The sequence below is a fragment of the Phyllopteryx taeniolatus genome, chromosome 19 (genome assembly GCF_024500385.1).
Source record: "Phyllopteryx taeniolatus isolate TA_2022b chromosome 19, UOR_Ptae_1.2, whole genome shotgun sequence".
In the NCBI taxonomy this organism is placed as follows: Eukaryota; Metazoa; Chordata; class Actinopteri; order Syngnathiformes; family Syngnathidae; genus Phyllopteryx; species Phyllopteryx taeniolatus.
The window spans coordinates 8242975-8270465 of NC_084520.1; the positions used below are offsets into that span (position 1 = coordinate 8242975).

General features: G+C 39.6%; 2 protein-coding genes across 4 annotated transcripts; one reads left to right on the forward strand and one right to left on the reverse strand.

Moving 5' to 3' along the window:
* The first annotated feature begins 50 nt into the window (after nucleotides 1-50).
* On the forward strand, nucleotides 51-16490 carry tom1l2 (target of myb1 like 2 membrane trafficking protein). Of its 3 annotated transcripts, XM_061755473.1 has the most exons (15): nucleotides 51-178; nucleotides 593-677; nucleotides 1159-1237; nucleotides 1948-2097; nucleotides 3864-3998; nucleotides 4091-4237; nucleotides 6357-6473; nucleotides 6577-6710; nucleotides 6801-6852; nucleotides 9039-9207; nucleotides 10182-10308; nucleotides 10750-10840; nucleotides 12036-12095; nucleotides 13459-13495; nucleotides 14349-16490. In XM_061755473.1, the coding sequence occupies exons 1-15, from the start codon at nucleotides 67-69 to the stop codon at nucleotides 14495-14497; spliced, it is 1644 nt and encodes a 547-aa protein (XP_061611457.1). In that variant the 5' UTR covers nucleotides 51-66; the 3' UTR covers nucleotides 14498-16490. The 3 variants fall into 3 exon arrangements, with proteins under 3 accessions (XP_061611457.1, XP_061611458.1, XP_061611459.1); XM_061755474.1 differs by lacking the exon at nucleotides 12036-12095; XM_061755475.1 differs by lacking the exon at nucleotides 3864-3998.
* A 2264-nt stretch (nucleotides 16491-18754) lies between these two features.
* On the reverse strand, nucleotides 18755-25343 carry foxl3 (forkhead box L3). Its single transcript, XM_061756998.1, has 3 exons — nucleotides 25107-25343; nucleotides 23302-23470; nucleotides 18755-23225 (listed from the first exon to the last, which is right to left on the reverse strand). Exons 1-3 carry the CDS (start codon nucleotides 25211-25213, stop codon nucleotides 22767-22769), a joined length of 735 nt encoding a protein of 244 aa, XP_061612982.1. The 5' UTR covers nucleotides 25214-25343; the 3' UTR covers nucleotides 18755-22766.
* Between the last annotated feature and the right edge of the window lie 2148 nt (nucleotides 25344-27491).

The following is a 27491-nucleotide window of genomic DNA, read 5'->3' on the forward strand; positions in this document are numbered from 1 at the left end:
GACCAATCGCACAAAAGGTCAGAGTTTCTCGACCAATGGCATGGCTCTGGGGGTGGGGCATGCTGCATGTTTCCTGATGGAGCAACATCGCGTTTCTCCGAATTGACTTGTTTGTTGACGGCCAAGATGGAGTTCCTTATGGGAAATCCGTACAGTACCCCAGTGGGGCATTGCATTGGTATGTAAGAAGTCGTCACAGAAATGACAATATGAGATTATGTTTTGAAAACGTATCGAATCCGCGACGATATTGTTAACGTGCGAGCTAGCACTAGGCTATCGCCAGGGCTCTTTAAAACTATCCCCGTTAGCCGCCTAGCTAACAAGTACTTAACATATGTTGTCGTTGTTAGTGTTACTTGTGACAAAACACTTGAGTTGGTCGTTTTTATTGCTGAGTCTGACGTAGACATCATTTGCAAAGTTATTCGCTCATTCATTGGCATATTGAATGACCGTAGCTAGCCAGTAGTTAGCTAGCCATTAGTCATCACCTCTTATTAACTCTGTTCGTTTTTGACAGGCGCCCTCGCGGTTCTTTTCCTCCCCCTCTTCCCTCTTTCTCTCTCTCATATCCGTACTTATTTTCCAGAAAGAGCAACTGACGGATCCCTACCAAGTGAAGACTGGACGCTTAACATGGAAATATGTGACATTATCAATGAAACAGAAGACGGGTGAGCACAGAGAAAATCAAGACATTGATCACCTCTCATATACTCTTGTCAAGATTATCGCTGTTTTTATCACTTGAAGCCCATCTCTTCCTTTGCAAATATGATTTAAACCAGGCCGCGCTGCTTATCTCGCTATATGGTTAAGCTGTTGCGTGAAGTCAAAAGCTTGTTTGATTAGTGGGTTGTAATTTGTCTTAGATGGGTCAAGCAAATCGCACGGATCTGCATTTCACTTTATAAATAGTCTGCTCAAATCTGCATTTCTTCGTCTCTCTTTATGAGATCAATACCGAATGTAGAGCTAGTAGTCAAACAACGCATGAGTTAATTATTTCTGATGCATACGTGTAAACTCCAGCTATGTGAAAATGATTAACTTATGGATCTCTCAATTTTTAAGTTCCTTCCCCATTTAAAAATATGTTTGGTTTATTGTTCAATGCTGGCATTGTTAATTTGTCAGGTGTACTTTTGTGTGCAGGCCAAAGGATGCGATTAGGGCAGTGAAAAAGAGGCTGAATGGCAATAGGAACTACAGGGAAGTGATGCTGGCTTTAACGGTGAGTACAAGCTGAGGCGGACACAATTAAAGTGGAGTCCTAAAGGTTGAGCACAATCCATTCCTAGATCTCTGCTTGGCGTCCCATTTGTTCATGTTTCAAAACACTTTTTCCCAGTATGAAATAAGCAAAACAGTTAATCTGCTTCAAGACTTTGCATTAAAAAAAAAAATCACAACTATATGAAACTAAAATAAGGCTCCTCACATGTTCTTACCTTTCCCATAGACGGCGTTTAAGGAAGCAGAGGGAGTCTTGCTGAAGGCATTATTGTGCTTTTTTAAAATATATATTCTTGTCATACAAGTACTGTTTAAAAATAAATTGATCGCTGTAAAATAAAACTAAAAAAACCTGTTTACCTTGATCCCGGAAGATGATTCTCTTCACATTAAGACTAAACACACATCACATGTTGGTTTGATATTATTGATGTTCACTTTGTGTAACAACCACGACAGCGTGTGTACACTACCACTCTGTCACAATAAGTTCCATTCCCAGCTCTATGGTTGTTCATCATATCAGTCGTACCATTCGCCCGTATCAGAGTCACTGTATTTACATGTGACTGTCAATGAAAGTGTGGTGCAAAAGGTGTAGTTTTTTTCCCCATTTTACAGTCACAACAGCGAGAGGACGATAAAGCATATGCTGTACATTTAATAGACAACAGTTTCAAAAAATTTTCACCTCTCTGCTTCCATCAGGTGCTGGAGACTTGTGTAAAGAACTGTGGCCACAGGTTTCATGCTCTAGTCACTAGCAGGGACTTTGTCGATGGCGTTCTTGTTAAAATAATCTCTCCTAAAAACAACCCTCCAAACATCGTTCAAGACAAAGTACTGGCCCTCATTCAGGTAAGCTCACAACAAAGGGGAATCTTTGTAGTCTTTGTCTGTTCCACACGTGTGATGGACATACAGCTTTGTTACCTTTTTCATGTCCTGCAATAGAGAATGTGGTTATTTATGATCAAGCCAGTGAATGTGAGGCTAATTGAGATATTCAAAGAGGTTTTTTTATGACAAGTTTATGAGGCTGTGCAGAAGTGCGCAACGTGCAGTCAGATAAAGGCGAGTATCTCTCGGGCTTCACCCAGTGCAGCTCATGTTACCAGGCTCAGCTCAGGTAACCTTGCAATGCTCTTATTTCCACGAGTTGACCATAGCATGGCGCCAGGAGAGGAGCATAGCAGTGTTTGTCAAGCCATTAGCCTAACAAGTTTGGGGCACTAGGGTTGTGCAACTATTGTTGGCATGTTAACAGATGTTCTTACGCATACCAAGTGCTAATGCTGTTGCAATATTCCTGTTTCCATTACTGCGTGTAGCCAGTGCACACACAAGTAATTGGAGAACCATTCTCTGGTGTTATTTTTACACCCCATACTTTGTTATTCTGTATTAGCCCCCTTTTCCCACTCTGTCTGGACCCTATAAGATTATATTAACCTTGTAAGGTTAGCAGTAGCTCTTAAATTGTGTTCATAAATTGAATAGTCCTAGTCGGCAGAACAATGGAGTAGTGGTGAGCATGTGATGCACAAGCAGCAGATTTGGGCTCCAATCTCTCTTTTTCCAACTGTGTAGAGTTTGCATCTTTTACAGGTAATGTGGTTTCGTCCCACATCCCCAAAACATGCATGTTAATTTAGGTTAATTAGAGACTGTTAACTTGGCCATAGATTTGAATTTGAGTCATAATGGTTATTTGTCTATATGTGCCCTGTGATTGACTGGCGGCCAGTTCAGGGTGTCCCGTGCCACACAGTTAAATTTGAACAAGCATTATTATAGTAATAGGAAACTGATTGTGTTTTTGTTTTTAATGTTCTTGGGGCAGCACAGTGGTGTAGTACTGGTTAGCAAGTCTGCCTTACAATTGAGAGGTCCCAAGTTTGACGGGGTGTTGTTTGCATGTTAATGTGGGATTGATTACCTATACGACCTGCAACTGGTTGGGTGTACCGCACCTCTTGCCCAAAGTCAACTGAGATAGGACAAGAGCTATTGAAAATGGTACATGTTATGGTACATACAATCGGAGCTGCCAGACAGGATAACTTGTTGTTCTTTACAATCATCCATCCATCCATTTTCTGAGCCGCTTCTCCTCACTAGGGTCGCGGGCGTGCTGGAGCCTATCCCAGCTGTCATCGGGCAGGGGGCGGGGTACACCCTGAACTGGTTGCCAGCCAATCGCAGGACACATAGAAACAAACAACCATTCGCACTCACAGTCATGCCTACGGGCAATTTAGAGTCTCCAATTAATGCATGTTTTTGGGATGTGGGAGGAAACCGGAGTGCCCGGAGAAAACCCACGCAGGCACGGGGAGAACATGCAAACTCCACACAGGCGGGGACGGGGATTGAACCCCGCACCTCAGAACTGTGAGGCTGACGCTCTAACCAGTCGGCCACCGTGCCGCCTTCTTTACAATCATGCATTTCTAATTTACTGTGATATTACAGCAGGATGTGATGTTTAATTTTTCTTGGCCTATGCCTCATACCCTTTTCTAAGGTTTAATGGAAATCAACCAAATAGTTTTGATTTGATCCTGCTAACGTCAATCAGTCATGGAAACTTACTTTAACCCACTTTTTTTCTGTGACTGGAGGCATGGGCCGATGCTTTCAGGAGCAGTCCAGATCTCACAGGCGTTGTCCAAATCTATGAGGAGCTAAAGAGAAAAGGCATCGAGTTCCCCCTGTCAGACTTGGAGACCCTCTCGCCTATACATACACCTCAGAGGGTAGGAGGGAGGGGGGCGGCAGCATCACACACCACCCGATAATTGTTGGCAAGTGCAGCGAGACAGTCTTCTCATGTGATTTGTCCTATAAGACCGCATCTGCACCGGAGGGAGACTCAACTTTACATAAGTACACCACCCCATCCCAACCTGCGCCACATGCTGTTCCAACGGCCTTCACCACACCTCAAGTTGCAAACATTCAACCCACTGGGGCCATCAACCCAACACCTGAACAGGTACAGTATGACAAACACTCAGCACCATTCAGCATTTTGAACACACTTCCCCAGTGCTATTGAATGAGAAATTGTGTCCAAACCTTTGACTTGTAGAGAAATTACACATACATGTAGTTTCAGTGGATGCAATGTGACTAAGAAGTGGCATTTGGTGTTTAGATGGAAATATTTGTCTATTTATTTTTATATTGATTCTTACAGTTATGTACAGTAAACCCGAACTATTTATTGTGATTAAGACTAAGCCCCCTTCACAAATAGCAAAACATTGTGAAACACGTTTAAAATAACCTATATTAAAGCTTTAAACCCAAATATACCCCCAGCAATGATGTCAAGACACTTTAATATCATTTCAAGATCATCTTACAATTTTGCTCTTAAAAAATGGCTAACAATTATTTGATCTAAAAAATAATGCATCAGAAGTACGAGGTTGTTGGCATGTATGTCACTGCTTTGCAAGCCATAAAAATTCCAATTACTACTTTCCTATTAGTCATCTGATTGTTTTTGATTCAGTAGTACATAGATACTCTTAAATATGTTTTCTTAAATATATGTGTATCGCAAACAACTCTTTAGCTTTTGTTCGGCACTCACTGTATGTTATGTTGAGCAGTGAGCCTTTACCGGTTGATGCTGCCAGTAGTGATCCAGACATTTCTCTGTATCATCGTGAGACATTTACCACCCTGCTTTCTCCGAAATCAACCCCACACGCTGTCAAGCCGGCCAGTTATCAGCTGGGGGCCAACACTAGCTACTCTTCCGTAAAAGATTGAATTTGAGCGATTCTGGTCCAGATTCCTCATTTCGATGCCAGTTCCAAACGATTCTCAATTCCGATTCTTTTAGGAGGCTGGGTCAAAAATGTTTGCATGGTTTCAATAAAGGGTGTCCAAATTGTGAACATCAATTTTCTTAGCCGTCCGCAGCATAAACTAAAATGAACATTTGACTCGCGGTTCTTTGTAACCAGTATCAATATCAAACCTATGAAATAAAAGGCAATGTGTGTGGAACTAACCCAATTGACTTAAAATGCATTAATTATCAGCTAAAAGTTAAATATAGCATTGTAACAATAGTTATTTGCGACTGTTTTTTTATGTCAAATGGTTTATATGTGCAAGTTATAATTTGACTTCCTGTTTTAAGTGTGTAGCCTTTTATTTTGAAGAGTTCGCACCGAAACTCAGCATTTTGGTATGAAAAATAACTTCACACGACACCGGTAAAAATGAAAGTAAAACGAAAAAGAGTAATGAATGGAGCTAAATGCTCTGTAAAATGTCGATTCCTTTTTGTCCCAATTCATTGTGATGTAAAGTTGCTAGTTTGACCTTTTGGTGAAGTTTTAGCTCAATGTTAAGATTGTAATGCGACTGTTTCTACTTTCTTTCCAGTAGGGTAATTTATATATTTTTTGTGTGTCTGTCATCAGCTCTTACGTTGGTTTGAAGACTAAAACGCTAAAAACCATCAGTGCAAGAGTGCAACCCACCGTTCAACTTGTTAGCTGGCTCAATGTTGGTATAGACGTATTTTATTGTTTCACTCACCCAATTGACTGAAGTTCTGCACGGTGTAGGCTGAGGCTCGTAGCGGGAGGGAGCGCGTCAGACTTCTACACATTGTGAAAGCCTCCTTTGCACAATATAATCTTAAGTGTTGCACTGAAGTTACTGGTCATTTATTTTAACATAGTTAATTAAGACACACTTTTGTTCGCCACTGCCTTTGGGTACAAGCATGTCTTCGTGCGCGTTCTACTTCGTTGGTTTTCGCCACTTCTTCATTGGTTTTTGCCACTTCTTCTTCGGGGTTGGTGGACTGTAGGCATTGAAACAGGGGGAACTGATTTTGGGGGAACCGGAATGTTAATCCCGGTTCCAATTGGTTCTCGATTCTCGATGGCCAACCCTAATGTTAGGGTGTTCCAGAAAGTCCTAAACAACACGCGAATAGGTGCAAATTGGTGCAATTTTCAGCAAATAGTAGAAATAGAAACATTTGCGAGTAGATTAATTCACGATTGAATGACAATTCGCAGATCAACGAGGTTTCAGTCGTGTACTATTTCTTAATCCAGTTGCTTTCATTTCCCTGTCAGATTTGCAGACTGCGCAGCGAGTTGGATGTTGTGCGAGGGAACACTAAAGTCATGTCTGAGATGTTGACTGAAATGGTCCCGGCACAGGAGGACACTTCTGACTATGAGTTGCTACAGGCAAGGAGCACCTCCTATCTGAGTTTATGTGTACTGTGTGTGTTTCAACATGCTTCTGGGTATGTGCCTTATTAGCATGTACTCTTAACTGTGTGTATTTCAGGAGCTGAACAGGACATGCAGAGCCATGCAGCAGAGGATAGTGGAGCTCATATCCTGTGTCTCCAACGAGGCAGTTACTGAGGAGCTGCTGCACGTAAACGATGACCTCAATAACATCTTCTTGCGCTACGAAAGGTGAGAACACTTATTCAATGTCAGCAGCTGCACACGGAACTGACCCATCATCGTCAGCGTCCATGCGCCAATGTCCTTTCTGTGCTTCAGATACGAGAGGTTCAGATCTGGAAGGTCTACAGCTCAAAGTGTCAACAATGGGGTGAGTCAGTACTTCAGGTGGGGGGGGAAACATGTCCATTGTCTGTCTGTTATTCAGAGCTACTGTTACACCCACGGCTGCATGACGTCTCCATTCTTCGACATCACAGCAGTTTCCATCTGGTGCGCCTGAATGTTGTTAACCGTCTTCACAATGTCTGATCTGTGTTCTGCCGTTCACTGATTTTCATGCCTAATTAACTGGAAACTCAACAAACTTGTATTATCTAGATTCATTAAACACACAGGAAAATACTATTTAGAAGGCCAATTCCCAAGTGATTTTTTTCTTATGTTATATTCTAATTTCTTGAGATGGTGAAGTTGGAGTTTTTGTTAGCTTTAAGCTATAATCATCAATATAATATAAAAACATTAAATCTTATACAGTGTTTTGAATCTGTATGAGTTTCACTTTTTTAATTGAACTACTAAAATAAGATTTTCCACTGTATTCTAATTCATTGATATGCACCTTTATAGTTAACAATAAACAAAAAGGTAACACCTAACATGCTCGAGACTGAGACCAAATTGGTCGCATATGTGACCTTTTTTTTAGCTTGTGCGATTAAAAATGTCCTTGTTGCACTTGTGCGAGTGCATGTTTTAATGGTTGAAAGTCTCCTTTTTTACCCTCTGCATTCTCCTGAACGCTCCCAGAGAAAGAGAGCGAGCTAGAGATAGAGAGAGAGAAAGACATCTTATTGTTATGAATTCTAATATTAGGAGGGTGTGTGTGTGTGTTGGGAGGCTACACTAACTGCAAGGTTTGCCTGCTTAATTTGTCTGTCATTTTCATTTTACTCGTTAAAACACAGAGTCGTGCAAAGGTTTTAATAACTTTGTTATGAAGCTAACAAATCTATCTATCTATCTGTACTTATGCAATCGTTTTTAAATGTATAGCAATCATTTGGTCGTGGTATTGCTCAAAATTAAGTGGTTTTCTCGGGGGAAGAAGGTTAGGAACCCTCATTATATAAACTGGCCCCTCTGAGTCAAACAAATGATCAAATAAAAGTAAAGCCTTGGTTTTTTTTTCATTTAATTGACCTGTTTTGTCTGCCACTGCTTGACAAACTTCTTGTTCACAGTAAAATATTTGCAAATATCTCAAGTCACTGTCAATCTTTTCTTCATGTGAAACTATGGTATGCCGTCATGGTGTAGCTCCTCCAAAAATGATCCAAAGCAAATCATGTGCTGGTGCGACCAACTGGAAAAATTTGGTCGCATCAGTGCTACTAGTGCAAAAGTTGGTGTGGAGCCCAGTCTAAGGACACAACACCAATTTCAGTGCACAGGGTTAATTTCTGCATTATTTGTGTTCAGTATAGATTTTGTTTTTATCTACGGACATTCTCAAAAAGACATTTAGCCGCTTCTTTGTTGGGTTTCCTTTGAATTTAGGCACTGTATACGTTGCAGTGTCACTGTCACCTTTCAGGCATGTAACTGTCTCTTTTTTTCTGTTCTTTTCTGTTCCTCTGTTTCTGTGGCTAGCTGAGACAGGCAAGTACGAAACCAATCTCGGCCTCCCTAAAAGATCAATACCCTGTAAGATCAGTACCCTATAGTAGTCTGACACCACGTGGACTTTCGAAACCTGGTTGAATATGTGGGGCTTCCACCCTGTACGGCATGTCTTGTCTTGTCTATGCAGCCTCAACCAGTCAATGACTCGGAACAAAGATAGTGTTAGATGGCAAAACAAATTAAGAAAAATAAATCTGTTTGTCTGACAGTCATGATGTCAAGTAAGAATGTGCCCCCATCCTCATACAGACCTTAAGAATCCTCTACCCTGTTCTTCTCCCTTTTTTTTTTTTTTTTTTTTTTTTTTTTTTTTTCTCTTTTCCTTCCTCCTTCTTAAGGGGATATTTATACACTTTTATGAGAGGGGGAAAAAAGCCCTTGTGGTACATGTATGTAAAGTCCCTCTTACCAAAATCAGTTTGAAGTAAAAGTGTACAACCCCTTAAGAAATGTTTTTTTAAAGACATTTTCATGCTCTCTTGAAGCTTATCAGCTAGATTGTTTTTCTTGTGTTGCATAACATCATCACCTGTTTATTAGTTGTGACAGCATTGATCCCACGGTGCAAACATACTACACATTAAGAAGTCCAATCAGTTTTAGAGTTGATGCATTTGCTCACAATTATGTTTCTGCTTTTCCCACCAGGTCTTAAGTGAAGCGACAGCGGACAACCTCATAGATCTGGGTCCCGCCTCACCAGCGGTGGTCAGCAACATGCCCAACGCAGCTCCAACCAGCTTACCTCCGAGCATCACTGCCACCACTGGGAGACCATCCTCTCCAGCCACCTTGGCCTCTCGCCTGGCTGGACTAGGTACGTCTACTACACTAAACCCCCTCGACAGGGCTCGGTTCCTATCCCGGCTAGTTGCAAGGAAACATGAGTAATTGACACCCCATGAGTAATTGATACCCCCCATAAAAATGTTTATAATTGCATATACTTATAGTTTAAAAAAAATTATAATAGCATGTACAGTAATCCCTCACTATATTGTGCTTCATTTATTGTGGATTCATAGCGTCAGTGCAAGGTCAGTGTAGTGCAGTTACTTGCCTCCACATCTTTGATACAGTCAGCTTTATAGGCTAATTGAGTTAAATGTGGCAGCAATGACTCACGGAAGATCGACTGGGCTCTTGTTCTTAGCAGAAAAAGAAACCTTACTGATTATATGCAACTCATACATTTGGTAAATCACCAAATTGCTTGAGAATATATGGGAAATGTCTAAAAAGTGACTGTTAAAAACACAAGCCACAGTCAGAGTTTTATGAAATAAATTCAGTAATACTAACCTTAGAGTTTTTTTGATTGTGCGTTTACATGGACATGATTGTGCGTTTACATGGACATGTTGTGAATACTGCAACTAACAACCCAGGTTAAATTTAGCTCCTCCCAGACATACAAGGCTTGGATTATCAATTACTACGTTTTTATTTAGCCCGGGCTTTTGGTGTCATATTGTGGCATCTTAAACAAAAGAGCAGAAAACCCCTGCATAGTTTTTCAGCAAATAGCTGAGGGTATGTTCCACAGGAAAAAAAAAAACTCAAATAGGTATAAATTTGCGTACAGCGAACTGCCAATAGGCAGGGTTTCACTGTATTATTTATTAATTATTTAAAATGTGAAATATCTAGTCTAATATATATTATTTGGAATGAGTTGACTCTTTTGAAAAACAACTTGCACAGGGTATGTATGAATTATCTTTAAATGTGGGCTGTGCAAGTTGATTGTGTGTAGTAGTAAGCTGTACGGTGTGTTTATGTTTCGTACAGATGTTGGCGCCGACAGTGTGAGCAGCACCCTAAGCTCTTTATCCAGCTGCAAGCCTCCACCTTCCCAGGACGAATTTGACGTGTTTGCCCAAACTAGGACTGGATCCCTCCCTGAACCTAAAACGATGTAAGGCAATCACAACAAACAATGAATTAGCCAAGGAACTATTCTCTCAAACTTTACATGGCACGTGTCTTTAAATAAGGGTCTCCAACCAGCTGTCCATGGGTCATTTGATACCAGGATGCACAGAAAGACTCTAAACGTTATTTTGAGAGTCTGAAAGAAGGTTTATTTTGAAAATCAGGTGCATCCACCTGTGATTATGTTCACATTAAACTACTTGTTTCAGTCATGTGATATGGTAATAATAAAGTAAACCCACATGATAGTAAAAATGTCTTTCGAGAGCCTCTTCGGGAAAAGGCCAAGAAGAAGAAGCGCCTATAACTTCCATGAAAAAGAAAGCTGTATTCAGGAAACTATGGAACAAACAAAGGTCGGGACAGCTGCTTTAAATGACACAAAAACACACCTTTATTGCATCATATCTCCTTCCTTTCTCAGGACTCAAGCAGAGGACAGCCATGCTGCTGCAGCTGCTGCAGCTGCTGCTCTTCCTCCCACTCTGGATGTCCAACAGCCGCATGCAGCAGCGGTGAGTCTCAGTGAAAAACACTGTCAGGGTTGTGTGTGAGTCTGCAACCTGTAGCAAACACTGGCAGATGCCAATTTTTAACAGAATCATCAAAAATCATGTAAATAATTGCTTGTTATTTTAAATGGTGGCATCACTAAACAAGTAGGGCTGGGTGATTAATTATTTATTTATTCTTTATTTATTTAACCACCCACCTACCTACCTACAGAGGGGAGCTAGTTTACAAAAGGACAGGAAGTGTTGCAAAGTTGGCAACTGTTCTGACCCCTTTAGCAATTATTTTTCAAAAAAGTGACACGCAACTTCAATTCCCGCTAAAAAACCGACATGAGCAGAATCATTTTCTCACTTTTTCTGTAATAAGAGCCTGGCAGACGGCAATCATGAAGTCAATCATGCTGAGCATTGCCAAACGTGGTGCTATTTTTAATTTATTTTTTTATGTGCTTCCATGGGTCAAATATTTTGCCGCAGTCACCTTGCCTCACCTCTCTTTGACAAGACGGCTCATTTTATGTTGTTAAATGTTCATATTTTCAGACTGTTTTTTCCTTGTTTTCACATTATCTCTAAATAAAAATATATACATTTCTATTATTTAGTAAATGCTTGGGGGTGGAGAAGCTGTTTCAAAGCTTATCAGGAGAAATAAAGCTGATCTCAGAAGGGGGGGGGGGGACAAAACGCAAAACTTGTTTTGAATAATGCCATTTTCATTTGCCTTTCCTATAAGCAAAGGGAAAATCAAAAATCTGATTTTTGTGTGCGTCCGTGTGCGTGTGTGTGTGTGAGTGTGAGAGAGAGAGAGAAATCGAATTTTATTTTCAGGCCAAAATCACCCAGCCCTATGAACAAGATGGCCTTAAACTAGGTCTTAGGACGTTCTCCAGTTGTGTAGTCACTAAACACAAATTGAAATGACAGTTATAATTGCTGCTGTTAACCTGTTTTTGAATTCTTAAATATGCCAAGGTATTAAAAAACGCTTGCTTGAATTGTAGTCACTATGGTTTTGTGATAAGCCACTACCCCACCTTTTTTCATCCCTATTTTTTTTTTTTTTTTTTAAGTTACATTAAGTGCATACCAAAGAAATCATATTCACTTTTGTGTTTTGGGGCTTGATTTTGTTTTCTTTTGTGGCTTTGCTGCCCCAATGGCCACCCACGGTCATTATGATCTCGCCCTCTAGTGTGTCGGAGGCCAGTCCTCTGTCATGGATGACATAGAGGAGTGGCTAAGTACTGATGTGGTGAGCCTATCATGATTTTTGTTTTCATTTTGTGTTATTTCTGTATACTCTTTCCTTTTTTCCATTCTGTTTTATCCTTTGTCCTCTTATTTTTAGTAATATAATCCACTCGCACTTCATTTTTTCCTCTGATCGTTTCATTTTAACATCCTAGATTACTTTGCTAACACTTTTTTGGGAACCAGTGGTCATTAACATGGCAGCATATTGTACAAATGAGCATCAAGTAAACTGTGACTGCAACTATCAGCTCTCAGGAATGGAATGATTTTGATATTGACTCATTCAAATTATGCCCCATTTTTTTGTAATATAAATCTTGAACAAAAACTATTTTAATCATGTCAGTCATTTTGTTCAATTGTATTGTTTTGACTTACATATTCTTGAAAAACAATGAATTTAGTCTTCTGAAATTTAATTTTCCTCTATTATTGAGTCTTTATTCTGATGACTTAAACATTTGACAATTTTTCTATTATTGGGTCTTTATTCCCACAATAACTTTTTTCTTTAAAACATTTAACTTCTACCACAATTTTATTCTCCATAGTTTTACTAAAAAAATTAACTTAAAAAAATGTATATTTTTGCATCATATTGCTAATACATTCTCATACCTTTTTACATATTTCTTAAAAAGTATTGCTTTATTCTCATGACATTATGTTTTTGTCTTATTGGGGCTTCCTCTCCAGACCTTTTTCCAATGAAAAAGATGACTTTATTTTTGTAACTTTTTGCACAATTTTATACTCGATAGGATTGTTTTCTCAAACAAATACAACAATTATAACATTAAATATTGATTCTTGTAATATTGCACATTAAAAAAGTGTACTTCATTCTTGGGACAATATATTCTTATATTAATATTGCTTTATTCGCATATGATTTTTTTTTTTTACATTACTGCTATTTTGTAATATTACTTCATCCTCCTAACATTATGCCGTTTCTTGTAATTTCAATTTTATTTCCCTTGAATGTGGACCATATACTAATACTCTATTATTACAAACATAATTCCAAACCATATGCATCTGCTTTTACACAGTTTCTGCTCATGCTCATTTTACACAAATCTGCAATCCTGTCATGCCTTGAATATTGCCAACTGTGTGTTTGTGGTTATTTAATTCTCTTAATGCACATTGTTGTCGTTTTTAACTAACACTACTTTTGGTTGATTGCTAATCGGCTGGTAAGAGGGTCTTTGTCAGTATGATTTCATAATAAGACCTAACTGGTGAGATGTTAATTCATAAAGAATGCTTGCATGTTGCCTCTGGGGGTGCTTCCATTATGAACGGGAGTGTGTTTCCAGTGTTATCACATGTAAAACCCTGTCTTCCATTTACAGAAAGGAGATGAAGGTGAGGAGGGTGTGACAAGTGAAGGTAAGTACAGTACAGTGAACTTCAGTTTATTGCAGAGAATACCCGCCTGCAACAGGTGAAAACCAGTTTTTTATATATAGCGAGAGAGAGACCATATAAAAACTTTTTTAACACGCACACTTTAAACTCATTTGAACATTTTAAATAAAACATACTTTTTAAAGTATTCCTTATTGCCTGTTCTCACTCTCGCATAGTTCTCAATCAAAGATCCCAAGTGTGCTTGCTTCAAGCTGTTGTTTTAACTCCTAGTGGACGTTAACTGTAAAACTGACACATAAAACGCCACAAATTAAAATACATTTAAACACCGTAATGTTTAACCAACCCCAATTTTGTCTAACAAAATATGTGAAACGCCTTAGAAGGGATAACAGAAAATACAATAGATGTTACTGTAATTGGGTTGCCCCTAGTGGTGCGTGAAAGAATCGCTGCCTAGGTGCAGTTCAGTTGTATTTATTTTTTTAGGCCAATCCTTCATATTTAATATTTAATAACCGTTTTTAGACTTTTATTTCGATCAGATTTTTTTTGCTAATTTTATGTGCAATACATTTTAAGTGAAAACATATTTAAGTGCAGTTTTTCATTTTCCTATACAGAATTTAAATGCATTGTTAATGTTCAAACTGGGCATGTTAAAATGGCTTACGATAATACTAAATATGCTTTTTAAGAATTAAACCTCAGTGTTTTTTTTTTTTTTTTTTTTTAAATCAATAACATTTTGAAGGCTTACTACACTGCTGTATTTTAATGGTGGTACTTGGAGAGTAATATTTTTTGAGGTGGTACTAAAAGTTTGAGAACGACTGTCTTATTTTTCTTTTGCTTGCTTGTATGATCGCAGAGTTTGACAAGTTCCTGGAGGAACGAGCCAAAGCCGCAGAAATGGTCCCCAGCCTGCCATCTCCTCCAAGTGCTGAGCCCGGCGCAGCGCAGGGAACCCCAAGCCGCAAGAAGCCGGACAGACCGGAGGACGCTTTGTTTGCCATGTAGACCAAAACACGTCAAGTAACACTATTTAGATCCACTGCAGTGATGTAACTTCATTGAAAGGGAATCTGTACGTCTACACGGGAAAAACTTAACTAAACGTTCTATTTTCATATGTTAAAAAAAGGGATGAATGGCATGAAATGACAGCGGGGTGTGTGCGTCTTCATGCTTGCATGTAGACTTAAATGGGTTGCCCCCCCCAAAAAACCTCCCAGCATGCATCATTACACACGATTAGTCAGTTATGTTTTGTTACTAAAACCTCCGGTTTGGTTTTGCTGTCCTGAGCATCCATACGGCAATATTATTTTTCCGTTCAGTCCCGCTGCAAGTAGGCATGATTTCAAGTGTAAATGTGTAAATGACTAATGTTCCTTTTCGTGTATATTTCAAGCGAAGTATGTTTGAGAGAAATGTAATATACAGTAGAATTGTAGGGGGGAAAGGGAGGGCTGATGAGCTCGCATTTCCTGGCTGCTGTATGATTAGGGATGCGCTGCACAAGCAAAGGGAACCTCATGATGTAATGCGCTTAAAACAAGTGAGTTTAGTTTGGCATAGTTGTACACAGTAATGTGTTTTATTTGGGGTCCAATCTGCCTTTTTTGTGTTGTAGTTTTCAAACTGCCCTTATTGACTACGTATGTGTTGAGGTTTCTTTGGCTTAGGTCTTGTTTGCGTGATCACCTTAATGCTGAGAAAATAATTTATGGGCAGTTGTATTCTGTTTTTCGTCTTCTTTAGTTCAAAGGACCAAATGTGTTATTTCCCTTGGATACAGAAAGAACGCCTTCAACCCATGGTTATATCATTCTCATCCCTTTCATGCTGTTTGCACATTATTGGTGTGCGCTTCCTGTAGGCTGACATCTTTAGAAAAGATTCTGACCTTTCCAGCGCCACTATTTGTTCCCCAGAAATGAGCTCAGGCGCTACAAATGAGACCTTTTACTTTCTTGACGGGAGTAAACTTGTTCCAGGAGCTGAGAGCAAGCGTGCACTTTGACAGCGGCGTGGCATTTGAACTTGTACTTTATGTAAATCAGCTGAGGGAGGAGCACTCGGATGTAAGTAATTATAGAGTTTGGGAGTGTAAAAATAACTTATTGGTAATTGTCCTCCCTGCTCCCCTTCACATGAGTATTTTAAATGGTTTTATTGCAGTCAAGGAATATATGGGGAAAAGCTCTATGTAGGGGCAATTGATTTATTTTTGTGGCTTTTTATGGAGTCTAGATATGTTTTATACATTGCTGCTGGCTGATGTATTGTGTGTTATTGATTCTGTTGGTGTTCATGTGGGTCGAATGTAAACACGTAAAGCATCACCTGTCATCCATTCAAGAAGGATTCAGCTTTATTTTTAGATTTAATGGCGCATCCTCTCTCCTTCCAAAATTATACATATATGTCGACTGAAGAGACACATATGTAGTGTGTCAGAAATGTTCCAGGACTGGTGCCACAAAAAATGTACAATGGACCCCCCTAGCCGGACCCTTAAAATTAGCCAATAAGCGTTTTTAGGGTTCATCGAGGGGACCTATTTCTTAGATGTGGACAACATCCAGATGGCCGTGACAATGGAGCTGTGGAGGATCCCGGAAGAATCCTTCCAGGATTACATGCAAGTGTGGCATAGAAGACTGGGAACGTGCGATAGACTCCAGGGTGATTACTTCAAAGTGTAAAACTTGGTTTGGGTTTGAAATGCATCTTTTGCGACGCTAGTCCTGGAGGTTTTCTGACACACCTGGTATATTGTCGATGTCCTGTATGCCTCTTGTTTAGTCCATTAATGCCAGTGTGTCCTCTTTATTGCCCATGTGTAACTGGACCTCAGCACACGGGACAGTCCAGCTCCCTCAGAGGAACTTTGTTTCTTTGTGATCACTGAACACTTGAGTGGACAGATGCTGATGTGTGTGTGATTTTCTGTCTGTGTTGTTTGACTTCTGCATGAACTAAATAAAACTTTTAGCAGTGTGACATACTCCCAAGTTTATGTTTTTTTTTTTTTTGATGAGCCAAACTAACAAAGCTGACCTGTAGTAAACTCTTGTCATTCATGCCCCTCTTCGGCCCCACTGTGACGCTCTGGAGGGGGCCCCACACCAGGGGCTTCCCAATTGGTCGCCTGGAATCGCCTCATCCTGCAATGTGGGGCCCCACTCATTCGGCCTTCGTTTCTGGAGGGATTTCCCCCCGCCCCGGTCAAAATGAAAAGCGGGGTGTTTTAGGAAAGCACCAGAACACTGATCCACAACTGGAGTTGCTGCACAGTTTGGTGGATTGTGAGCAGAAAAGGTAACTTGTTTATGTTTTTGACAATGGTAACTTGTTCCCTGACATGTTTAAAAACAGTGTAACACATTGTAAATGAGATATTTTGTTATGTATGTTGTTATTACACTCACGCTATTATTGAACCTACTAGTGAAGGTGACAACCAGTCATATAATTGACTTAATGTTGTTATTCAAGACCATTTAGTAAAAGTATGCCCAAAGCAAAAACAAAAATACAAGCAACGTATTAGTGATGTGGTTGAGAGTGAATAATCACTTATGGATTCTTGCAGAATGATTTTCATGGAGGTTTGGGTGCTCAACGTGTTCTCCTCGGTGAAGAGTTCACTCCCAGCGCCCCCTGGTGGTAGGATAGCGGTGCTAACAACTACTTTACAGTAATGTCACCCGACCCCAGGTGTGAGTTACTCAACTGTGGCCAGAGCTGTGGTGCATTGTAGTTGCATTGCATGTAAATTCCTCACAAAAGTGCAATGTTCCTGCTGTGCGACACAGAACTTGGTTTTAATGCAACTCAGAGTATCATTCAGTGCGATTCACCACCTCTGGATTGCTTATCAAGCTGCTATTAAACTGCATAAATTACTGCAATATAGTAAACAAACCATTGCATTTATTTAACATTTTGCACATTTAACGCTAGGAAATAACTTCAGACTATTATATTATGAGATAGTTTTTTTTTTTTCCACTCAGCGCAATGGTTTTTCTGAACCCAAATATGCTGTTTCTTTTCATGATCACATGTATTCAGAATGTATGTTGTAAATGTATTTGTACTGCTATGCAACTAACTGCTCAATATTTGAATCAGAAAGTGACCTCATTAAAACCTTTGAACACTACTTTGTCAAATGGAAGTTGGAGTCAACTTAATTTCTTCTAACATGCAACTACACAGAGAATACAACCAATTGCAGGTTCTGCATTCATTTTGAAAAAAGGTTTCTCATAATTTAGCCAAACGAGAGAGGTAAAAATATGACGGGGCAGGTTTGCAAGTGCTTGAGTTATTCGGCAGAAACAATAATACATTGTTGATCCTTATTGTGAAATAAATCATGCAACACTTGGGTGGCCTGTTTACCAAGAAATGACAAGTGGCAAATTTAAAGCAATATTTTGATTTAAATGTCACACATTTTTCTTTTTTTTTTTTTTTACTAAACTAATATAAAAACCCTTCCGGTCACTCCCAGTCATATTTGTGCTCTGTCGCCAACCAACCACCGCAGGATCTCTATCACAAATCAAAGTAAAAAATGTAAACAGGTCGCCCAGCGGCCATTGATTGACATGCCGTGTTGATTTTCTCATTATTGACAAACACACAAACACAGACACACATGCACTTGGAGCAAGATCAACATAAAGATGACTGGTTTGGTTGCACCTCCATCTGAATGCTGCCTTCTTAATGGCGCATAATGCTTTCATTCATTCTCTATCGAAAGCCATTTGAGCATTTACTTCATATCATTGACCTCCAGTTTTAAGGTACTAGTATTTTCTTTGTCCTTGCTAGGAAGAAAATTGATCGCACTAACAGAACGACTGTGTCTTACTTATAACCTTTTTTTCCACTACAAGGAAAATTATACATATGGTCCCACCTCATTTTATTTGGGGTTAATCAGAGGCCCTTTAATTGGCGGCAGGTGTGTGCTGCCTCCGTTTAACATGAGTTTGAATGTGATTGCTTAATTCTGAGCACAGCCACATCCCTATTTACTGTATAAGAGGGTTTTTTTCCCAATCATTTTATCTCAGTTGTTTGTTTTTGCTTCCCCTCGCTACATTTTTTTTTTTTTTTTTTTTTACAATTGAGTTGTACATGTTAAAGATTAAATAACAGTTGGAAAAAAAAGTTTTAAAATGATTTATCGAGGGGTCATTTTTGTTTATGACAAAAACCTGACATTTGTCAATAGTCACCGCCTCTGTTAATAGTGGTATTATGGACTGTTGATTGTGTTAACAGAAATAAATACATAGTCAAATACAAGTTAAATAGTACTGATTTTCTTAATTGTGTGAATACTTTTTGCAATGGGTGCCCTTTTTTAGCTTGAGGAACTGCCCTCATAAAATGTGTGCACGTGTCTGGTTTTACTTGTAAGGAAAAAGAGTGTACTAGTACATGGACCTTAAGATGGATATCAAGTATATCGAATAAATGCTCAAACGGCTTTCCATAATTCTCTTTAATTCCCTGCATCATACTGTGAAGAAAACATCCTCATCACAACTAATATAAATAATTGTCAATTTTTTATCCTACCCAATTCTGACACAGCTTCATTATAATCACTTCAAACTAAATGACCCATTTGTGTTTATGATTTTATTAACGACGCACATCAATGGCTTCAATCTGACCTGCAACACTTACTTCCTCTCACCCAGAGGTGCTCATTTTACGCATTTAATGAAGTTATCAACATCTAAATGGAAAGTGTGATCGGCGTCAGCAATTATGACTCAAGATACTGCAGGATTTTAAGGGCGTGTGGTTATTTAATAGGCCAGTAGTGCCACATTCTCCCAATCTCTCACAGCACAATATGTCGACTTTTCAAGTTGGTACTGGCCCCTGTAGCCTCGGAGCACTTTATGCTAAGTTAATTTACCCAAATATATCCACGGCGTGGCCTGCTATTCGACGTCAACAACTTTCTTAATGGAAACTTGCTGATCCATAAACTCGCGCTGCTGCAGACGTTTGCTGGGGGGCACCTCACGCACACACACAAAATCCCGCAGATCGATGAGGGGCATTTGTAAAAGAGGCAGAAGTTGTGTTTAATTAGAATAGCATCAGGGGTTTGTTGGCGTGTGTATAAAGGAAATGGGGGTGGGGGGGACAACGTTGTTAAAGCTCAGCCACAACCCCCCTCACTATTTAAATAGGGTCACATCTGGGCCTCACCTTGCAAGTGTTATGCTATATTAAATGCCACTCATGTTAAGTGTGTTCTCTGATGTAGTCAACACATTATATGAAGGTTAAATTGAAAAATGTCCCTTCAGCAGCACACAAGTATGATTGATCTCCCTCACGTAGGAAATATGTGTTTGCCAGACCTGTTTTTTGTTTGTTTGTTTTCATTAGCAAAAAAGGTGCATATCATGTGTTATAATAAGGAGCGAGTGGATTAGAATTTAAGTGTCAGTCAATCAGGATTTCCAAAGGTCACCAACAAAGAATTAAATTTGGCAGGAGGCGTGGCAAGCGGGGTCGTAACAGGCTGCCGTCATGTCCGCCTGCACGCTACATATTAATTTTGAGATGCCTTTGTGCATTTTTTCCCCCCACTGCATTCCAGAAAACTAACATTCCTACTGACAAAACGCCACTTTCAAGTTCATCTAAACTACAGTGGGGCCTTGAAATATGAGTAACTCGACTTACGAGCTGTCGTTCGGAAGATTTTTTTTGCTTTGACTTGCAAGCGTAGACTTCAGATTTATGAGCACTGTATGGTGGCAGAGATTTCACATTAAGCAGCAGTTTGGCAAATAGTGAACACATTTTCAAAAAAGAGGCCTCAAGCTGTTTATTGACACTCCCTGTTGAAGTTTACTGTCAAACTAAACATCAAACAAAGCAAATTTCACTTTGTGTATTTAAAACCACATAGCTTCACCTTTCGGTCTGCTAGCTTAATGCTACCACCGAATAGCATCAACTTGGATGTTGTGGTGCTATAACCTTTTAAGCAACAGATTTACAGAAAATATAACACTACTCAGTCATATGTTCTTTATCCTATGCATAGAACAACTAATATTAGTGGCGTACTGATGAACTATGACGAGTGGCCCATCTCAATGAACAGTATATCGGTATATAGTATCTCTGTCTGGCTTCTACTGGTGGGCAAGGTGGGCACACCAGAAAGAGCAGCACAATGGCCATTCTACTGATGCAGTGTGACAAAAACGGCTTAATTATTTTTAATTCCTTTTACTTATGTCATTACTGTATGTTTTTATGAAGCACAATGTAATGGGGTGCTATTTTACTCATTAAAGTACAAGTTATAACAATTTTATTTTTTATTTCTTTCAGGGGGAAGGCTGTAACGGAATAATGTTATTTCCATTCATTTCAATGGGAAATGATCATTTACGATTCAACTGTCACGCAACAAATTACTCGTATCTCAAGGCACCGCTGTATATTAATCTGTATGGGCACCCCGGTGAAAAGGGGTAAGCATGTGTGCTTCACATTCAAGAGGTTCTGGGTTCGAATCTCAGTTCAGGGCCACCTGTGTGGTGTGTATTTTCACCATTTCTTCCACATTCCAAAACCAGTTCATTGAAGAGTAAATTACCTATTGGTGTGAATGTTTGTTGGTCAACACACTGTAGGCAATTTCCCCTTTGCTCAAAATCAGATGGAATAGGCTCCATCTAAAATGCAACCCTAATGAGGGCAAGCTATGGAAAATGGATGGCTTGATATTGATAAGTATTGATAGATATCTACAACTTGTTCTGCATGGAATAGTCAAGAGTATGAACATATTATTTTGCTATGTCGCCTTAGTGGAGGAAGTACTATAATTTGGTAACATGTTCAAAATAGCACAAGGATGCCATAAAAGGTTCGAGTTGTTCCTTAGCACAGTTTTCAGCATAAACAACTTTCATGTAGCTTTAATGTTTAGGTTGTCAGCTATTTTTGAGTCAATCACAGGCCACATATAGAGAAGAGAAAGACCACGATTCACCCTCACGTTCACACCATCACTAAGTGGAAACGGAATCACGCGGCCTGCCCTGAAGTCAAGCAAATGTACCACTAGACCCCACTTTTGACACAATTTACCCAAAATGTACTGACATGAAGAATGAGGATCGTAGCAGAATTTCATAGAAAATGTAGTCCACTGTTTTGAGTAGGAAACTAACATTTATCCATCATTTTAGTGCTTGTCCTTATCAGGGTCACAAATGAGCAGTGCACATATGGACAAACTGCCAGTCACACTCACCTAATGACAATTTCGAGTCTCCACTGATCCTATTATTCCTGTTTTTGGAATGTGGGAGGAAGCCGGAGTACCCGGGGAAAACCCACGTAAGCCCGGGGACAAAATGCACACGCCACACAGGAAGGAATGAGCCGAGATTCAGACAAAGAACCTCAGAATTGGGAGGCAAATGTGCTAACCACCATATTACACCATGCTGCCCAAAAACTATTATATACTGTTTATATTTTAGTATGTTCAAAATAAGTATGAAAATGATTACACTGGTTTTGGAAAATAGTTGATTTTGAATATTTTATGAGACTCAGCTTTTTGTATGATTTTATAGGTTTTAATTTGTCTCAACACATTAAAGTCTCAGTACCGTTTACCTTAGTATACATTTTTTTTTTTTTTTTTAAATTACCTATGTGAATAACTTCAGTTGCATCTTGTATGTACTGCCAGTAATTAAACCATGTGTACAGTACAGTTTATGTGTGAATGTTGGGAAAACTTGGACATTCTATCTTCTGAACATGGTATATGATTGATAACCATCAACATTTTCCGCAGATATTTTGCTATTTGTTCCGCTTGACTTTGTGTCAACAAAAGACAGTAATTGAAAAATCTTATAGTTTAAATTTTAATTTAAACTATGCTTTGGTGAAAGGAGGAAGAAAATAAAGGTTTTTGATCCAAAATAATCCAGTAAATGTCAAAACAACCCCACAGTATTTCATCTCATGTACTGTATGTGTATGGAAGACTACCGTCGACGGTCACACGCTGCTCTGTGCATACTGTATGCATGAATGACAATATGAATTCAGTGTTGTTCTTTTTGTCTTTCTGTGTTGCAAGCCAACATAATGAACTGTACCTTTCTACTTTGTCGCTCATTTAATTACAGTTTCAAGTCAATTAAATGACTATTGTCTTTGGACGTCCTCCCAGTTTGTGCCAGTTTTGACCTCACAGGGTCCAGAAGTGCAGGTTCAGGTGTTGGGGCTCCAGAACATGTATGTGTGGTCCTGCCGGGCCTATGTGCACAGGGCTTATGTGGGAGGATCTGATCCCAGGCACGGGTGGGTCCGGCGTAGACAGGATGTAGTCAATGCTGAACTTGATCTCTGACTCCGGTTTCGGGGCGAGGGGGTTAGGCGTGGGGCACGGCCGAGGCCTCTCGGGGTTTAAAGGGCAAAGGGTAGAGTCCGCCTCGGGGCGGCGGACCGCAGGCGCGAGCTGCTTGCCATGGCTTTCCGCAGGCCGGAGCGGAGCCTCTCCTGAATCGCGAAGGCTGATTTTCATGTTCCGCCTGCGCCTCCGACGCCGGAAGTTGCCGTTTTCAAAGAGGTCAAGCATGGATTCGCATCCTGTGGCAAAAGTCCAAAAGTTTCCTTTTCCTTTCTCGTTTCCCTCCGTCCTGGGAACCTGTGACACAACAGGAAGATACTTGGATTCTCCGTTGTTCTACATGAAGAAAATACCGTGTTAATTGTGTGTCCACCTTGATGAAGCAACTGTTGAGCGATAGGTTATGTCTGATGGAGTTCTGCCAGGCTCTCTGGTTGGAGCGGTAGTATGGGAACCTCCTCATGATAAACTCATAGATGCCTGACAGGGTAACCCTCTGTTCGGGACTCTGCTGGATCGCCATGGCGATCAGGGCAATGTAGCTGACACGTGCACACGCATTTGAATTAGGCAATATGACAAAGTTTTCTACCTCTTGTCAATATCAAAATTCCTTATACATTTTTTTTTTTCAAAATACTTCATGTAAACGCTGTACCAGGGAAGCAACTAACAATTATTTTAATTATCTATTAATCTGTTGATTTTTTTCCCCCGATGAATTGATGAATTGGATGAAAATCATTTTAATTTCCATCCCTTTATTCAAAAACAGGACATTATTTCAAATTGACAGTGCAGGAAATACACAAACGTAGATTGTTTATGAATCAGTTCCTGATTTGGTCTGTAAAATTTAAAAAAAGGCAAAAATGTTGATCATTGTATTCCAAAGAAAAAGCAGATGTTTGCGAATGTCTTATTTTAAATAGACACAAAGATAATCAGTCTGCTTCCATGGAGGACGACAGAAATCTAAGAATATTTACTGTTGATTGGCTGAAATTACAACGATTTGTACAATTTTAAGTTAGTCTCGAAACGATTAATCGATGAGCAAAATAGTTGTCGATTAATTTGATAATCGATTAGTTTGTTGATTCATCGATTAATTTTTGCATGTTACAATTTGTTATCATGAAAAGATGTATTTCATTCATGTGATCACCATTCCATGAATTCTATAAGATATGCATATTTTAATAGAAGTGACACTAATATATACATCATTTATTGTAGATGTGATGAATATGGAATGCATTGTTTTTTGCTTCACATTTGCATAACATTCAATATTAGATCAACCAAAGGAATGTACCAATGACCAATGTTGATAATAAATGTTTTTTTTTTTTTTTTAAAGTCATTGGTTAAAGTGGGGCCACCTCAAATACAAAAGAAACCTTATGTAAGCAAACAAACAAAAAAACGTTTTATTTGAAAATCACTTGGAAGAGCTATCACAATTTAAGATGATATATTTTATAATATTTTAGAGTTATATGGATTAATATATTCCTGTCAAATAAACAGACTTTTTCAAATTTTGTTATACTTTGATGCCCAGCGATTGCCTGGCGACCAGTTCAGGGTTTACCCCGCCTCCTGCCCGATGATAGCTGGGATAGGCTCCAGCACTCCCGCGACCCTTGTGAGGTTAAGCGGCTCAGAAAATGGTTATACTTTGAGGTCTTTAAAGCACCCTGTAAGCGGCATCATAACGATAATTAAATGTATTAAGTGTATTTGATGTAAAACTAACTATAAAAAAAGATATAACTTAATTCTAGCATACCTATTATACATGTACCTAATATACATTATATACATATACTGTATATTTTAAAGTCCTGCTGCTAACATTGAACAACATGTGCCTGACTTTACCTTCATTATTCTATGTCATTAATTTTGAGTATGTCATGTATTCTTATGTAATCGGTATTGTGCGATGAAATATTAGGAAATAAAAATAAACAATGTAATGCCCATTATCTGAGAAGGTAGTAAACAATAACACTGGCCGAAAGTCCATCTTCCTTAAAAAATGTCTTAAGATCACTTTTTTATTTCTTTCTTTATTTTGTAAATTGTAATGAAATAACAGAATAGAGTAGAATAGAATAGAATAGAATAGAATAGAATAGAATAGAAAGGGGAAGTTGGGCTCTTTCCTACCTGTAGGCGGGCCGGCACATCTTCTTCTCCTGGTCTGTGCTACAGGAAGCGTACGCGTCTCCATCATAGTTGAAACAGTTGAATGGATAGTGAGAAGTGTCAAACATGTCTACACTTAAACTTATAGTGTGATTCCTCCCTGCCAAACAAAAACAGTATATGTCTCCAGCAGTAACACCTTCTCCTTCTTCTCCTGCTGCTCTGCTCAGCCAGCTGACGTCCACTGGGAGCTCTCCTGGTGACGGCCTCCTCCTCCAGAACCCCCCCGCCTCCCCCCAACATCCTCGACACCCCCGATCCCCCTCCGTCTTGCCCCAGGTGCTCTCCATGAATGGCTACTGCCCCACCTCTGTCTGCTTCTGTGCACAAGTGATCTCAAGTTAGTATTATTGTAAATTGTGATATCTGGTGCGAGATGGGGGATCAGGATGGATTCTTTGTGTGTTTGTCAACTCCCAAAGGTAGGAATGTTGTCATCCACTGCGCTTGTTTGGAAGCAGAATAACACAAAAGCTTGTTCACTTAAAGCCATGGGACAAGGAATAACCCAGAAAAAGTTGGTCTGGATCTGGGAATTGTTTTGTTTTTTTCAACCACCTTTCTTAACAGAGTATAGTCCATCCACCTATCTTCTATACCGCTTATCCTCATTAGAGTTGATAATGAGCTATCATATATATATATATATATATATATATATATATATATATATATATATCGTCTCACAGTAACGGCCCGCATATCTGAGGGGAAAGAATAAGACTCCCGTGAGCCACATCCAAGAAGATTCTGGGTGGTCCCCTGCTTTTGCCTGCTGCTTTTATGTTTTATTTTGCTTCTTTTTATAGTCTAATCTCTGCTGCTGTAGTTAAAACTGCTAAGCCCAAACCAACAAACAAACCCTTTGCATCGTTGTTTTTCTTTTCCTCCTCTTAACTCTTTTGGCTGTACAGTAAGTGTGTGTGTGTGTGTGTGTGTGTGTGTGTGTGTGTGTGTGTGCGTGTGCGTGTGTGTATTTGTCCACTCTGGCAGACATTTAGTCAACAACGGGAAGTTTTGGAGATGCTATCGGTAATGATCTGTAATGACCATAAATTGTTTCCGTGTCCATAAAATAGAGCGGAATGTGTATTTTTGAGGGACTCTTAACGGAGCAATTGGAAGTGTCCCGTGAGGCGGCCGATGCAGGGAAAACACCCCGAGGTCTGCAAGGGCCTCTGTGTGTGGGCCCCTTGGTGCAGGAGACGATGATGCATTGGCTAGATGCTCGATGGCCACAACATTAGGTACACCTGTCACAATCTAGTGGCATCCAATCCAAAAGCTGCCTTGCTTGATACGTTGTCAGAGATGTGTTGACATATAACATATCTTTTCATTTGTTTTCAATGCCAAATGTTTGTTAAACACCAGTATTATGATAAAATATCTATCGAGTTTCTATGATTGTCCTCATTGGTGCGTAAGAAGGGGCCTATCGTGGCCGACTTTGGGCAAGAAGCAGTGTACAACAGTGGTCAACTGCAGGGCACACACAGGATATAGACAAAAAAAAACATTCACCCTCACGGGCAATTTATAGTCTCCACTGAACCTAACATTCTTGTTTTGGGGAAAGAGAAAAGCCAACAAGCATGGGGAGCACATGCAAACTCCACACAGGAAGGCCAGAAGATTTTGAACCCAGAACCTCAGAACTGAGAGGTTATCATGCTAACCACAAAACAACCGTGCTGATAGTGTCCATCATAATTATTATTATTATTTTTAAATCCTGCTAGAGCTTTGTAAAGTGGAAAATCACTATACATTTTTATGTGATGAAGGGATTTAAAAAAAAACAACATATTCCTTATATTGTTAGTCACAAAATAGTCACATAAAGGAGGTGGAAGTGTAAAATATTCATTGAATTCGAATTGTTTGGCCTTGGCAGAGGTCTGAACACTACTGAAGGCAATTGTTGAATCATTTGTATCTGTTGCTTTATTTTGAAGTAGTGTCAAATTACACTACATTATACTGTAAGGCATAAATGTCCAACTCTGCCCCGGGGGCCAAAAACTGGCCCACGATATAATTCTGGCCCGCGAGACCATATCAAATGTGTATTAGATCTGGGCTGCCAGTATATAGTGCATGCACGGCTAATACCGTAATACAAATCCTAGAACGCTTTGCTCGTGTGTTAGCGCATCAGTCGAGACCGGCAAGCCCCCCCCTCCTTTTTTGTTGCAGCCAGTAGCAACCATGTTACTGGTCTCCTCGGGCAAAATTACACCTCCCCTTCCCAAAAATGGCCAAACGGAAGATGGGAAACAGGAGCTTTCAAGACAGGTGGGAGGAAGATTACATGTTCATGTAAAGAACTGACGTGTCTGTCTT

Bases quoted from the DNA above. Each gene is read 5' to 3' on its own strand.
- tom1l2 (XM_061755473.1), top strand. From the start codon at position 67: ATGTTTCCTGATGGAGCAACATCGCGTTTCTCCGAATTGACTTGTTTG. The intron at 3,999-4,090 runs GTAGGAGGGAGG...TTGTCCTATAAG, and splicing joins CTATACATACACCTCAGAGG to ACCGCATCTGCACCGGAGGG. The intron at 4,238-6,356 runs GTACAGTATGAC...TTTCCCTGTCAG, and splicing joins TCAACCCAACACCTGAACAG to ATTTGCAGACTGCGCAGCGA.
- foxl3 (XM_061756998.1), bottom strand. From the start codon at position 25,213: ATGTTTGACACTTCTCACTATCCATTCAACTGTTTCAACTATGATGGA. The intron at 23,471-25,106 runs GTAGGAAAGAGC...TGCACGTGTCAG, and splicing joins ATGTGCCGGCCCGCCTACAG to CTACATTGCCCTGATCGCCA. The intron at 23,226-23,301 runs GTGGACACACAA...GTTGTGTCACAG, and splicing joins TCAACAGTTGCTTCATCAAG to GTTCCCAGGACGGAGGGAAA.